Consider the following 13,697-nt stretch of genomic DNA (forward strand, 5'->3'; position numbering starts at 1 on the left):
TCCAAGAAACCATTTCCACACCATTTATCATTGCGAGACGACGGAAAAAATATATAAATATTAACGTTGTCCTAAAGGTTGTACTTGTAAACATTTGATTAAAAGGTTTACAAGGGTTTCTCTTTCTTTACGTGCTTCTCTCTCCTTCTCTCCCTCCTTTTCTCATGTTCGGAAAAAGAAAAAGATAACCGATGCAGATGGTGGATAGTGGGGACCGGGCAAGCGAGTAGGGTATACGTTCTCTCGTTGGCTGTATTCGTTCTACGATCAGTTGTTCGCCGCGCGCGCGCCAAGCTGTCACAACGTTGGCGTTTCGTCATTCGTTCCTCTACTTCGTGTTGATGCGCGTGCAAAGCCGCCGGAGTAATTGGTGAGGGATCGATCACACCTCTTGCAAGCACGAGGTACAGTGATAACGCTGATGATAAATCGATCGCTCCGCGGGGGTGGTCATTTCCATCGAGTACCGGAAGTGCCAGAAGTGTCTCTCACAAAAGTTTGCTTACCGTTGTAACAATCGCGAAAGAGAGAGAGAGAAAGAGAGCGATTTAATTTCTAATAGAAATCACAATCGATCGACAAGGTGGAAGTGACGTTCATTGAAAGAACGAATTGATCATCGAGACTTTAATTTTCTCGTCATCAGTTTCGGAGCAGTCAGCTTAATTGGCGCTACGCGCCAGAAATTCGGAGTATTACACGAATGATAATGTCTGTAACGTGATGTGTATACACTAATATTATGAAGGCAGATTAAATTTCATGTGATTGCAAATAGTGATTCTTACAATTGTCGATTATAAAAGCAATTCAATCGTGATAAATTAACATTCTCATTCTACAATTTATGATTGCATTAACTTTCGTATAAAAATTCTATAATTTATATTGTGATTGCATTAACATTCGCGTTTTGTAATCTCGGAATGCGGCTACGATCGATACATTCGGTATTATATTCTGGCCGAAAATCGTGTATGCAGGAAAAACGAGACGAAGAGCGCAACGATAGATGAGCGTCGGCTTTTCAACTCGAAAGTTCGCGATCGAGAAACTCTCATGACCTGATGTCGCCTTCTATTTGATTTATCAACACGTAGTGATAAGAACATTTATACGCAGATTACGTCTTTGCCTTCAATTGACATCATCGCGTCTTCTTTAAAATTAAGAAGAAGCTCGCATGAGACTAATAGATTCTCAATGCGTCTCGAAAGCTGTAACAACCAACACAATTAATTCTTCAATTAGTCACGATTGATCGACGCATTTCTTTCTTTTTTCGTTCCTCTACTTCTTTCTCGTTACGCACGTGTGAAGCGAAGAGAAGCACGGGACGAATTCTCGCGGAACGATGGCAGATTGGAGCAGCCGAATCATTGGTTCCGTCGAGCGCTCGGAAATAATCGCCGATTGTCGACGAGGTTGAGGCCTTCGAATGAGGATTCGATTGGCACGCGAGTTGGTAAGATCGTTGATGAACTCGTTGGCGAACTAGTCAACGAATGGCTCGCAAACATTGCACGACGAGTGTTGCTCTCGGCGATAATAGCTCGCGAATCGGAGCTGGCGTCCTTCTTGGCGCGCCGAGAACGCGCGGGGTCACGCTCGCGCGCCGATCGAATTAAAAAAAATACCGGGCGACGCCAATCAACAAGGAGGACGGCCGAGTGGCGTAGCGAAGCGGACGATAACGAGGCGGTACGCAGAAGGAGCATCGCCAGTGGAAAGGAGGTCCCGACCGGCGCCTTCATCGTCTTTCTTCTTTCTCTCTCTCTCTCTCTCTCTCTCTCTCTCTCTCTCTCTCTCTTTTCTTGCGGCGAGCTTGTCGGCCAACAAAGCAATTAGCGACGATTGGCAGCTGCTTCTTCAATTCGAGATTCCGCTGTGAGAGAGAGAATTTTCATTTTCGATTTCTCGAGCCAAAAAGAAAAAAGCTAGTGGACTAGAAAGGAGGTCTAATATTAGCAAACTACTGCTTACGAAGTCGAAAGAAGAAAACGGATCGAGAAGAAATTAATTTTTCATCGATCGAGATATGTACGAGTGCGATATCGATATGACTAGCGACGTGAATTGATGCTTCGAAAGTGAGAGGAGGCGTTCGGAAGAGTAGCGGAAATGATGATGCCGCCACCGCAAGTCGTGGGTGTCCTGCTGAAGAAACCAGGGCAGCAGACTCATCCACGATTACCTCCTCTGGATCCACAGGAGACCAAAATTAAAGGTGAGTTTATTATTCCAGAAATCTTTCTTTTAATCATATATCTTTTGTCTCCAAAAATGCATACAACCAAAATTACAAGTAAATTTATTATTCTTGAAATCCTTTTTTAAACTTATAAATACTACATACAATTAAAAATAAAAATAAAAGTAGCAATCTAACATTATTTGATGTCATTTATTTATGTCAAAATAACAACAAATAATGTCAGCTTGCTGCCTAGATAAATTTATTATTTTTAAAATTTATTATTCTTAGAATTTATTATTCTTAAAATTTTTTAAATCATTTTTTATCTCCAAATACTACAATCAATAAATAAAAGGTAAATTTATTATTCTAAAAACTTATTTTTAAATCTGTATATCTTTTATCTCTCTTCAAATACTGCAATACCATTAAAGGTATAAATTTGTTATTTTTGAAATGTTCTTTAAACTTGTATCTTTTATCACTAAATACTGTATACAACAAAATTAAAAGTTTAAATTTCTTTTTCTCTGTCTTTTATCTACAAATATTGCGTACATATTAGATATACATTATATATAAAAATATAAACATCTTTAAAACGTACGAGCAAAATAATAGTAATAAAGTATAGGATTAAAGGCTTCAATAATAAACATGCAAATTCTTTAGAATAACGTTTAAATAATATATATTAAGAAAGGAAAGCTTCAGACACATATTGAGTGTTAAATTAAAAAGAACTATCATCACTTCCAACACTCGGGAATCATTATACGACGCCGATAGCGTATCAAATAGGTTAATTACCGTAATAATTGAGTGAAAAAATAGAGCTCTCTATGGGCATCCGGTAATCACAAATTTCTCATTAATTTGGGACATCTCATTTAGTGATTACGACAAACAGGCACAGTCCATTTAGCATTTTTTTCGTCATAATCAACACTATGAAATTCCTTCTTTTATCAATTAATTTCCAAATAATACACGGAAAAATTTTGCTGAATTATCTAAAAATTTAGATAATTAATTATAATTAGATACAGATCTGCATACAGATTTGAAAATAATTATTGAATCATCAAAATAATCGTGTAAGAAACTCAAAACATAATGAACAATACTGTAAAAAATTTTGGTATTCTAATAATCAGTTTGAACGCCTCACATTATATTTTGATAGTTCAATAAAATTATTTTTAGATCCTGCTTTTTTAAATATTTCAGCAAAATCGTTGTTTTCATGTAAAAGTAATTAATTTTGAACTTCACGCACGTGAAGTTATTTATTAAATAATTATTTATATTATTTATATTATTTAAATATTAAATATATATTTATTAACGATTTATATATTATTAACGATTCTTCCTCTGAAAATGAAGCAACACAGTTTATTATTTCGTACGAGAATGCAAGCAAACGATTAAGATCTCTTTAGGGATTCCCCTCGCAAAACTAGCAGGAGAATAGACTGAAAGAAGAAGTCATTTTCATTGTAGCTCGCGGGTTCATTCTGTAAATAGGCGGTCGAAAGACATAAACTCGCGCTATTCAGCTCGCGGGTCTCCGGCATCCCAGCATTACGTTATTATCGATATTATGATTCAGTGGAACGTGTTGTTGAAATAACAAATGGGAAGCCTTATCGGGAACCTCTAACGAGCATTCAGCCTGAAAGCATTTCCTGAAATCCGGGCTGAGGTTCTTGCTCTCCAATTCGACTCTACTATCGATCTCGTCGATATCTCCCTTGCTTGCTGGAATGCGCTCGCCGCTCTTTTGTTGAATAATGTTCTATCGACGGCTCATGGTTCGATTAACGCGAAATTGATTCACCGAATGAGAAGCGTTTAAAAGTGCTCGGCTAGACGCTAGTCGAACTGCATCACGTGAAAATTCTTATAATGTGACCCACAAACGTAGCACAATTGAAGATTAAGTGGCTGTGTAGCATCAGCTTGTTTACTCTATTATACCGATCAGCCGAGCCGACGCCTTATGGTTCTGTTAACAATTATGTTAATGGGACAGCAACATATTACGATAACGGTCCGTTAATTTGATACGTTAATTTGATTACGAATACATGAACAACTTGATGAAAAACGAATATAAATGTCTTGGCATCATTCCTATTAAATCAGTTCTAATCAATCATTTATCTGAAACTTTTATACAGCGACATATAACTCTCGGAAAACAGAATTCTTTAAATAACTTGATCTTATATAGGTATGTTCCTTTCCCAGAATTCTGAAATAATATCAATGGTATTTCAGAATTTTCAGGGAAACCCGATTCGTGCAAATTTCTATTGTTTCGGATAAATATCTGACGGTGAGAAATTCGTCTAAACGTCTTGCCACAACACTTTAAAAGGCCTTTTAAGAAGCCCGTCTCGTTCGCACGCGATTGACAATTCGTGCTCCGTAATCCGGTATCTGGGCTACCGTGGTAACGGGATACTTTTACGTGGCCATCCATCCTCTACGCGGAGAACGTGAAAACAGACTCTCTAGCAGATGAAAAACGTACTTATTTCTGGATACATGTAATGTCCCACAATATATATATACAGGAATAGACAAATTAATATGAATCTTGGAAAATAAATAATTTATTTATTTTATTATTGATAAGAGATTGGCCCATTATTTGCTTATACATTCTATCCTTATTGAAATAAAGTCACACAATGCTTGTTAATAATTATTAATAGAATGTTGAGTAATTAATCTTTTAGTAAAACAGCTTTAAATTGTTTAAGTACGGTAGATAATCAAATTATTAAAGCTACAGTTCGAAAAATTTACTTTTTATGTTTGAGTAGAAATAAAATTAGCATATGAAGGTCGGTACACATAATAATGCTCAGTATTCATTATCAGCATTTTTATTTCGGAAAGTTTCCTTGGAGAAAGATATCTTTGCCCTTGCCCATGTTAAAAAAATCTCTCTTCTATAAATCAATAATAATAATTAATCATAATTAATTATAATTTAATACTTATAAATTACAAACATGTCATAAAATAAACTGCTTAGTGAGATATTGTAAGAATACAACAAAAGTAATTAAAATGTTAATAAATTTTGAATAATTTCAAAATTTAACAAACAAGCGTGAAACATGAGGCTTACGGTGACTGATGACGTTTATATTAAATGGCGTATATGTGAAGAGATAGTGTTATCTACAATGGTCGTTAAAATATATAAACATCAACATTTCATAAAAAACAACAACACAACGCAGCTATGTTTTCATTTAAACACTAGCAGCAGTAATTGCTTTAACGTAAAATTGTTAATTTACTCTAATATAATTTGATCATCCATTGTAAATGATATTGATTGGAAGAAAAAACTTACTTCTCATTGTATTTCTCAAAATGTTTTCTAAAATTTCAACATTTTTCCTGACTAATGTAATTATGTGATTTAAATATCATAGAATTATTTGTAGTTTTAAAAAGCAAAGGGAGAAAATAGGTTTCTTTCTCTAATATTTTTTAAGCAATTAAAAAAAAACATTGAAAAACATTTTATTGAAGTATTTAATAATTTAGATAGAAACAGATCTAAAAATTTTATTGGATTATCAAAATAATTATCAAAATAATTATCAAAATAATTATAATAGATGTTCTGTTTGCTATAGAATATCAAAACTTTTTGTAACATTGTTTATCCTGCTTCAGTTTTCTATATAACTATTTTAAATTTTAATGATCCAATAAAATTAATTTTCACATCTGTTGTCATCTAAATTTTTAAATATTTCAGCAAAGTCATTTTTTTTCCGTGAAGATGTTTTGCTAGAAGAATAGTATAACGCTGTAAGTTATTATTGTAGTCAAGCATGCATGACTTTATTCTAATAAGGATAAAATTTATAATAAAGAGAAATAATAGCTCAACCTTCCATTAAAAAAAAAAAACAAATAATATATTTCCTGTGTTCACAGTTTTTACTGCCAATTGCTGCTAACCGAAGGTTATGTCCCCTGTATATTAATCTTAACAAATTGAAAATAATAGCACGAGCTATAATTATACGATATTATTCATCGTCAAATAATCTGATTGTAGATATAATTTGATGATGACTGTATTTAGATGAGTAGTATCGAAAATGGCGATTCGTGCGAAAGTTCCATAGAAATAGTTCATTGTTCAACACACTTCTCACACCCAGAGTTGAATATCTATCGAACTATATACATCGAGTGTACGAGTGCGTGAGTTGTGATAAGATTATCCAATCACGCGATCCATCTAAGATAAACGTCAATCAACCGACAAGCGTTTCATAAAAATAAACAAAACCACCTTTTTCTATCATGTTGATAAGAGACGTAATTACGCGACAGGATAGGTTTTGTTTTATGCTATACGAGATACCTAAATTCCTGGCGGTTTATGGTGGGTCAAGAAACAATAAAAAGAAAGCAGGCGTATCATTGCGATATTTTCGTACTGGTTTTCATGATCGTGAATCCTTCGGCTTTCCTCCTCGCGATAGCTGCAGCTATCGCTTATCAAGAGAACAACTCTTTCTCTTCTAACGGAAATCTCATTAAATTTACCGGATTTTCCGTTCCATTGCACATTCGACAAACGATTGGGCACACGCCAATCCCGTCATTGTGAAACGGCATCATATTATTATACGGCATACCTGCTTGATAGCGATTTTATATTATAATTTCAACCGCAACACGCTCGCTCGTTAATTAGTTCCCAGCACGAAGTGGCACTAAAAATATTATATTTCTGCGTTTGCAAAACGTTATGTAAGCTTTAATTAGTCTCAGTTGAAATCATTTTGATAATTCTCGTGACTGGAAAATATTTCCCGAGAGAGAGAGAAAGAGAAAGAGAGAGAGAGAGAGAGAGAGAGAGAGAGAAAGAACTGAGAGTTAATGAAACTCTCTTTCGCTTGCGTTCTTTCTTCATCCCCCTTTCTCCTTCTCGGTTCACAATTTTCGCGAAATAAGAGTCGAGTCTCGAAGAGATATAAAGGAGCTCTTTGTAATCACGAAGGGGCATTGCGTGTAAATAACCAATGGAATCTTTTAAAAAATCCACAAGATGCTCGCACCGTTGTCGACCTGAACGGCAACGCGAGTTTCACATTTCTCGTTCTTCAGCGTGTGGCAGCGGGAAACTGGATTTCAAGGTGTTACATGATGGCCTTTCTTCACCATTGGTATACGATTCACCGTTTTCAATTCGGCGGTTTCGAAGATATTCGCGAGAGAAACGAATCCGTATATAACGTTTGATTTGCTTTGGCTCGTTTCTTTTTTTTTTGCGCGACGAGCATCCTTCTTTCTCCTTCTTTTTCTCTCTTCGGAGTCCGGACGACTTAAATTAGGGTCACAGTGCCGAATTAAGCACGGTCCACAAGTGCCATTCACGAGGAACTCGCCGCGACCGGGGATTAAGATATACACATGTAGATAAAGTCGGACCCCATCCGTATTCGAGTTTCTGCGATTCTCTAGGAATCCTTTTGATACTTGAGAATCCTCCTGAGAAATCCCTGGCTGGCATTACACGTTTCATGAAGTAATCCCCTAAGTATCGCTATTCAGAGGACGAAATTGAGCTTGCGCATCATGATGTATAGACGCGGACCTTGCGGTTAAAAAGGCTCAATTGAGCTAAGGGAGGCGAAAGAGGATCATTTCTGTCGACGTGCCCGACAAATTGGAAGAAGGAAAGAGTAAGAGAGACAGAGCCTGCGTCACGAGTCTAAACAAATTACAAATGGCGCAGGCGCGGCGCGGCGCGGCGCTCCTCTCTGGCTCCTCGCACGAGCGCGAATAATAAATCGCGAATAATCGCGCGCGTATACCGGGTGTTCCGCTTGGGCGAATCGAAAATGAATAAGGAGACGCGACAACCCGGGGGTTCGTGACTTAACTTAGGCTCTCGATCGTCGATCAAGACTCGAATCTCGGCCACGGAAGACGTTGCCTTTCACTAAATGTTCTCTCTTCATCTTCAACGTGTGTATTCGGCATCCGCGGTAACTGCCTCGTGCCATTTACGAGCCATAGCTATAAATCGCGATGTGAAAAATCAAGCTTGCTCACTAGACGACGATATATTTTCTTTCAAGAGTGATACCGCTCTTCAAGATCATACGTGTGGTATCGGTTCCATAAACGTTCTCTGTGTTGTGTGCGCGTTCGAGCGATGCGTATATACGCCCGGTATCTCGTTGCATTGCCTTACTCCTTATCATGCCTGCGGGCGATAACACATCCGGAGTTACTTGATGTTCGTTATGGAGTTCCAATCGACGTCGTCGAGCGTTATTCATAGTAATTATAACATATATGTATACATGAAAAGAACGGTTTTGCTAAATTACATAAAAATTTATATTATAGTAATATAAATAAGATTTTATATTAAATTATTAAAATAATTATGAAGTAAAAGGTAAAAGAAAGCCTGTACAAAGTCATAGTTAACAGTATGAAAATTATTGTGTGTATTCGTTGCAATAATTAAGCAAAAGTTTAAATACAAAATCACATATGTTCAATTCAATTTTAATTTGGATCCTCTTTAGTGTTTATTGTTAATATGAAAATCAAATTTAGATTAAATTTTCTATCCATTAGTATACCATCATTTAAAATAATTGAGATTGTCAAGATAAAGTAATATTGTATAAAGTCCATAATATTCGAGTCTTCAAAATAATTATATGTAAGACTTTCAAGTTAATTGCTGGAATGTCAAGAACTTTTTGCAGAATTGCTCATTATAATTGAGAGCCTACATAATAATTTTGATAGTCCAACAAAATTATTTTCAGATTTGTATATAGCTAAATCATTAGATACTTCAATAATCTTTAATTCTTTCAATATATATTTTATAATGTATATACAAAAATAATAGTTTTACGCTTTTTACATAAAATTTTAAAAATATCTTGGATTCTTTTAGTTAATCTCTGAGATATCAACGTAGATAGCCTACAAACATTATCAGTTAATTAATATCATCATATCGAATGAATCAAGATCATTCTGACTGTTGCAAATTTCTTTTCTACATCGTCCTCGACCTCGGACGTTACAACGAAATCGCATTTCAAGTTGGATTTCTACGATCACCGCATCGCCTCGAACTGGGTTCTGCTTCCCCGATTCGCGCAACCAGTCCTGCTGGAGAAAAGAGGTTGTGAAAATGTTTTTACAGAATCTTACTCGCCTTTGATTCAGGATCTACTATCGTGGCTGTCGTGTATTTTCTCACATTTTGCATCTTTTATACGATTTTGATTTTTTATACGTCATTTATCTCTCTCTACTATACTTTCGCATTGACGATAGCAGTTGATTTATGACTTGAATGATATACTAATAAATATAATGTACGATTCGTTTTCAATCGTCATCTTGACGATCTCTCTTGGACGACAAGCATCTCTGAATGCGACGACACCAAGACACTTTTTCTGGACGCACGTGTCTCATCGTCGGTTTCTCGCACACAAATTAATTAGCGCTGCTTGACGAAGGGAATGCTGGTCTCTCAAGTGGATGTAATTAGATGCCCTCGGCTGTGTCGCATCATGAAGAGAATCATAGAAGAGAGCGTCATGTCATCAACAACGTCGAAAAATCGCTTCAACGAAGTAGCGAGAGAAACCATATTTATGAAACAACAAAGTATTGTTCAAATCCCTTCACATTATTCAATTTTAGGAATTGTAGACGTTAAGTGCTCTAGACTTTAATATATGTAATATTGTAATCGATCTATTTATATATAACGTGCGACGCGACAATTGGAGCTTTGGTTCGATAATGACTAGAGATGATAAAGGAGATAAAACAGATTAAGCTCCATTTAACAGCGTGCATCCGAACTCATCGGTGCAAATGACGTTCGAGAGAACGATCAAAATAATCTTTCTGTCTCCGTCTAGAACAGCTGACGAGAATAATGTCCGTGTCGGACAGGAAATGGTCCTCTCCCTGCCCCTCTGTGTCAGATACAGGAACGACTCGTGCTCTTTCATTCTACTCGATTGAGCGACAGTGACAAACATAGTGGGAACGAGAGAGAAGGAAAAAAAGCTATAGGCTATATGGGAAGCTCAAGAACAAAGAAGGCTTCAGTTCGTTGTGAAGAAAAGAGAAAGATGAGAGAGCATCTGGTTCTGGAAAGTATCTAATTAAAAAAACAGAAAAAGAAACAATAAAAGAAGTCCACCAGACTACCTCGAGAGATATTCATAAACACTTTATATACATATATAAAACAGAAGTAATTCAATGAGACCTCTTGATGAAAATAATCTGGATATAGAATGATGATCCTGATTATTTTCATTTAATTAATCAAAGTAACTGAAGGCGATCATTAGATAATTTAGACAAATACTTTTATCAGGTGAAAAGCGACCAATAATATTTCTGACATGACTCGCGAACTTTTACTTTGAAATTTTCACATCTGACTCCTCCGTGCGAGAAATGCATTGAGGTGAATGAAAAGCCAGATGTGGGAGAGCAGCTGACCGGTGTGTTCGAAAAACGACTACCTGGAGAAAAGAGGAAGCAACGGTTGTGTGCGATATGAAAGGGAGACACTATGAAGTTCACCGATGAAAGAGGCAGCAACGGCACGACAGTAGCTTGGTATTCGTGGGACGGAAGTCGACGTTACAGACGAGATATAGTTGATGCTAGCGACGGGAGAGACGGACGTACGCTATTCTCGCGGTCGCGAGAACGACAGCGAGCGGTGAATCGATGATACACGAGACGAGCGAGCGAGAAAGAACATTGCGGCGCGCAAAGGCGAATCGGACGAGGACGGAGTATATCAGGGCGTTGCACCGTTTGCTGTGACCCAGTGTTCTCTGCGGGCGCCGCACCGTTCCGTTTAGATCTCTCTCGGCAGCATTTCTACTCCCCTTTCTTCTACGGGACTCTTATCCGGTCGGCAACGACTGCACGTTTTTAGAATTTCGCCAAGGCGCCTGTATAATTCGCATCGTAATCGTTATCTTCGCTTTCTTTGATCGATACTCTACTTTCAACCAGAAAAATAGTAGCCAAGGCCCGGGACTAGGCTGCAGAATTGTCATCGATAACGAAATAATATATTTACTCTTTGGAGCTGATGACAAAATTTGTAACACAGTTATTGACGCTGGGTTTATAAAATCCATTCAATTTATTACGTTCATTAAAAGGTATTAATTAATTTCCATATCTATCCAGTTTATATTAATTAAAAGGCATTAATTAATTTTGAGAAAATGTCATAATTAATAAAAAAGAATAATATTAAATATATAATATTTTAATAAAAATGAAATATAAATTTACAGGTATAGCATAAAAGAAAATTTAATTGTTTGACATTTTTTATGAAGAGATTTTTAATTGAGTAAATCTAATAAAATCTAATAAAATCACCAGGAGAGTTTAAATAAAAATTCATACATTTATCGAAATTTATATAATAAAATAATATAATTAATTATATAAAAAGAAAAATGTAGGAATTTTTAAAATCCTAATTAGAATGAAGAACACATTCTATTAATTACAAAAAGATCAAATAAAAAAAATCTAGATAATATTCGTATATCTACACTCACATCTTCGCAAAACGAAAGAAAATTATTTCTAGCAAGTAATTGCAAGTGCAATTTTTCTTTGAACACATGAAACATACGAATATGTTGAAAGACGCGTGCGAAGAGTATTTTTCACCCAATGTCAATCGAGTTTCTTACAAATCTTCTCGCGCGTTCATTCAGCGAGATTCTATATTTTTTATGAGACTACCTTATGGGATGCTACATTAACAAGTGGAACGATTACAAGTGCCCACACGCTTGTCGTTAAGCACACGAGATCGTTTTATGTACGCTCATTTTGCTCTTCCTCTCATTTAATTCCTCTTGCGTATAACGCGTGCATGACGATCGATATAAAGATCTTCATTTTGTTCCATTAAATTTTTAAATTTATAATTCTAAGTATAGTTTTAAAACGAACTTTTGAATTTTATAATATACCGGGAAAAAACGATGGCTGAAAATAATTTTGTTACGCAATCAAAATAATTATGTAAGACAGTCAAGCTGATTAATAGGATGCCAAAACTTTTTGTAGCGTTGCTCATTATATACTCTAAGCCCAAAGTTTGGAAACATTTTTTAAAAATTGTCATTTTTTTTATTATTTATTCAAATATTCATAACAATGTGTTCTTAATATTAATTATATATATCCAATAACGATTATTTATTAGACTTAAAGAATTATTGTTAAAAAAATACTTTATTATGAATAATTGAGTAAGTAATTCCAAAAATGTTAATATTATCTTGATTCAACAAAAGAGTTCAACAAAATTATTTTTATACGTATATCTAAACGTATAGCTAAATTTTTAAATATTTTAACAAACCTCTTCTTTCTATGTATATTATGAAATTTAAAAATCATTTTAAGACTAGATATACATAGAATTATAAATTATATAACATTTCCAAACATTTGATCTGAAGAATAATTATTTTGATGGTTCAACAAAATTATTTTTAGAAGATATGTCTATTGTATTTAAAGTTTTACATTCTTTAACAAAATCGTTCTTTCCGTGTAAATTTGCTCATGTAAATCTTTTCTCTTTTGAAAGGATCGAATAAAATTACCTAGGGGGGGGGAGGGGTGGGAAGGATGGAGGACCAAATAGCATTTTCTTTTGTGCCGGAAAGAGAGACGGTAAAAGGGATCTCACGACGTTCCTGCTTAGACGGACACGCACGAAGGAACCGCATTGAACCTATGGGAGCGGTAACAACGTAATTATAGAGTTAGGCGCGTTACATCGAATCGTAATCGTACGATTGCATAGAAATTTCATTCCGCTGTTTACACTCTTTGGCTTTATGCGACGCGCTGAGGGTGGCGTTTCCGTTGGACGCTTTTTAGCACTTCTAAATTGCTCGGATCGGATTTCGGAATGGACGGCTAATCGAATCACCGGATCTTCAACGATTTCCTCGATTTCATAAACACATGATTTTCGAGAAAATCGACTTTCGACTTAAATTGGATTGCGCGCTTCGCCGATTATTAAATCCTTAGTGTGTTAATGTTATCTCGATTATTACGTTGCCTTCTTGATTTCTTATTACATGCATCGCGCTGACCCAGAACTATCTGATTGCGCTCAAATCCATTAATTCTCGTTACGAGTACGAATGGGATATAACATCGGTTAATCCGATATCGTGCTTGAGACTCCTTGCGCAGCAATAACGCAATACTCGAATATTTTCAGGAGCGTTTCATTAATCATATTCCCTCTCGTGCAGAATGTTTTGATAAATCAGGTATATTATACAACATGAAAAAAGGATCATATCAAATCATATTTATTCCTTTCTAACTTCTCTGACGTCTCTCGAAATCTCTTTTGCTTCCGCGCTTT

At 35.7% G+C, this 13,697-nt stretch overlaps 1 protein-coding gene across 1 annotated transcript in view; it reads left to right on the forward strand.

Moving 5' to 3' along the window:
* The first annotated feature begins 1,836 nt into the window (after nucleotides 1-1,836).
* Nucleotides 1,837-13,697, forward strand: part of LOC108690427 — a 35,747-nt gene continuing 23,886 nt past the window's right edge. The window contains exon 1 of the mRNA XM_018197714.1: nucleotides 1,837-2,227. Coding sequence (XP_018053203.1) covers nucleotides 2,122-2,227 — 106 coding nt within the window. The 5' untranslated portion in view covers nucleotides 1,837-2,121. The remainder of the gene's footprint in view (nucleotides 2,228-13,697) is intronic.

This window comes from Atta colombica, unplaced genomic scaffold (assembly GCF_001594045.1).
Source record: "Atta colombica isolate Treedump-2 unplaced genomic scaffold, Acol1.0 scaffold321, whole genome shotgun sequence".
NCBI classification, from domain to species: Eukaryota; Metazoa; Arthropoda; class Insecta; order Hymenoptera; family Formicidae; genus Atta; species Atta colombica.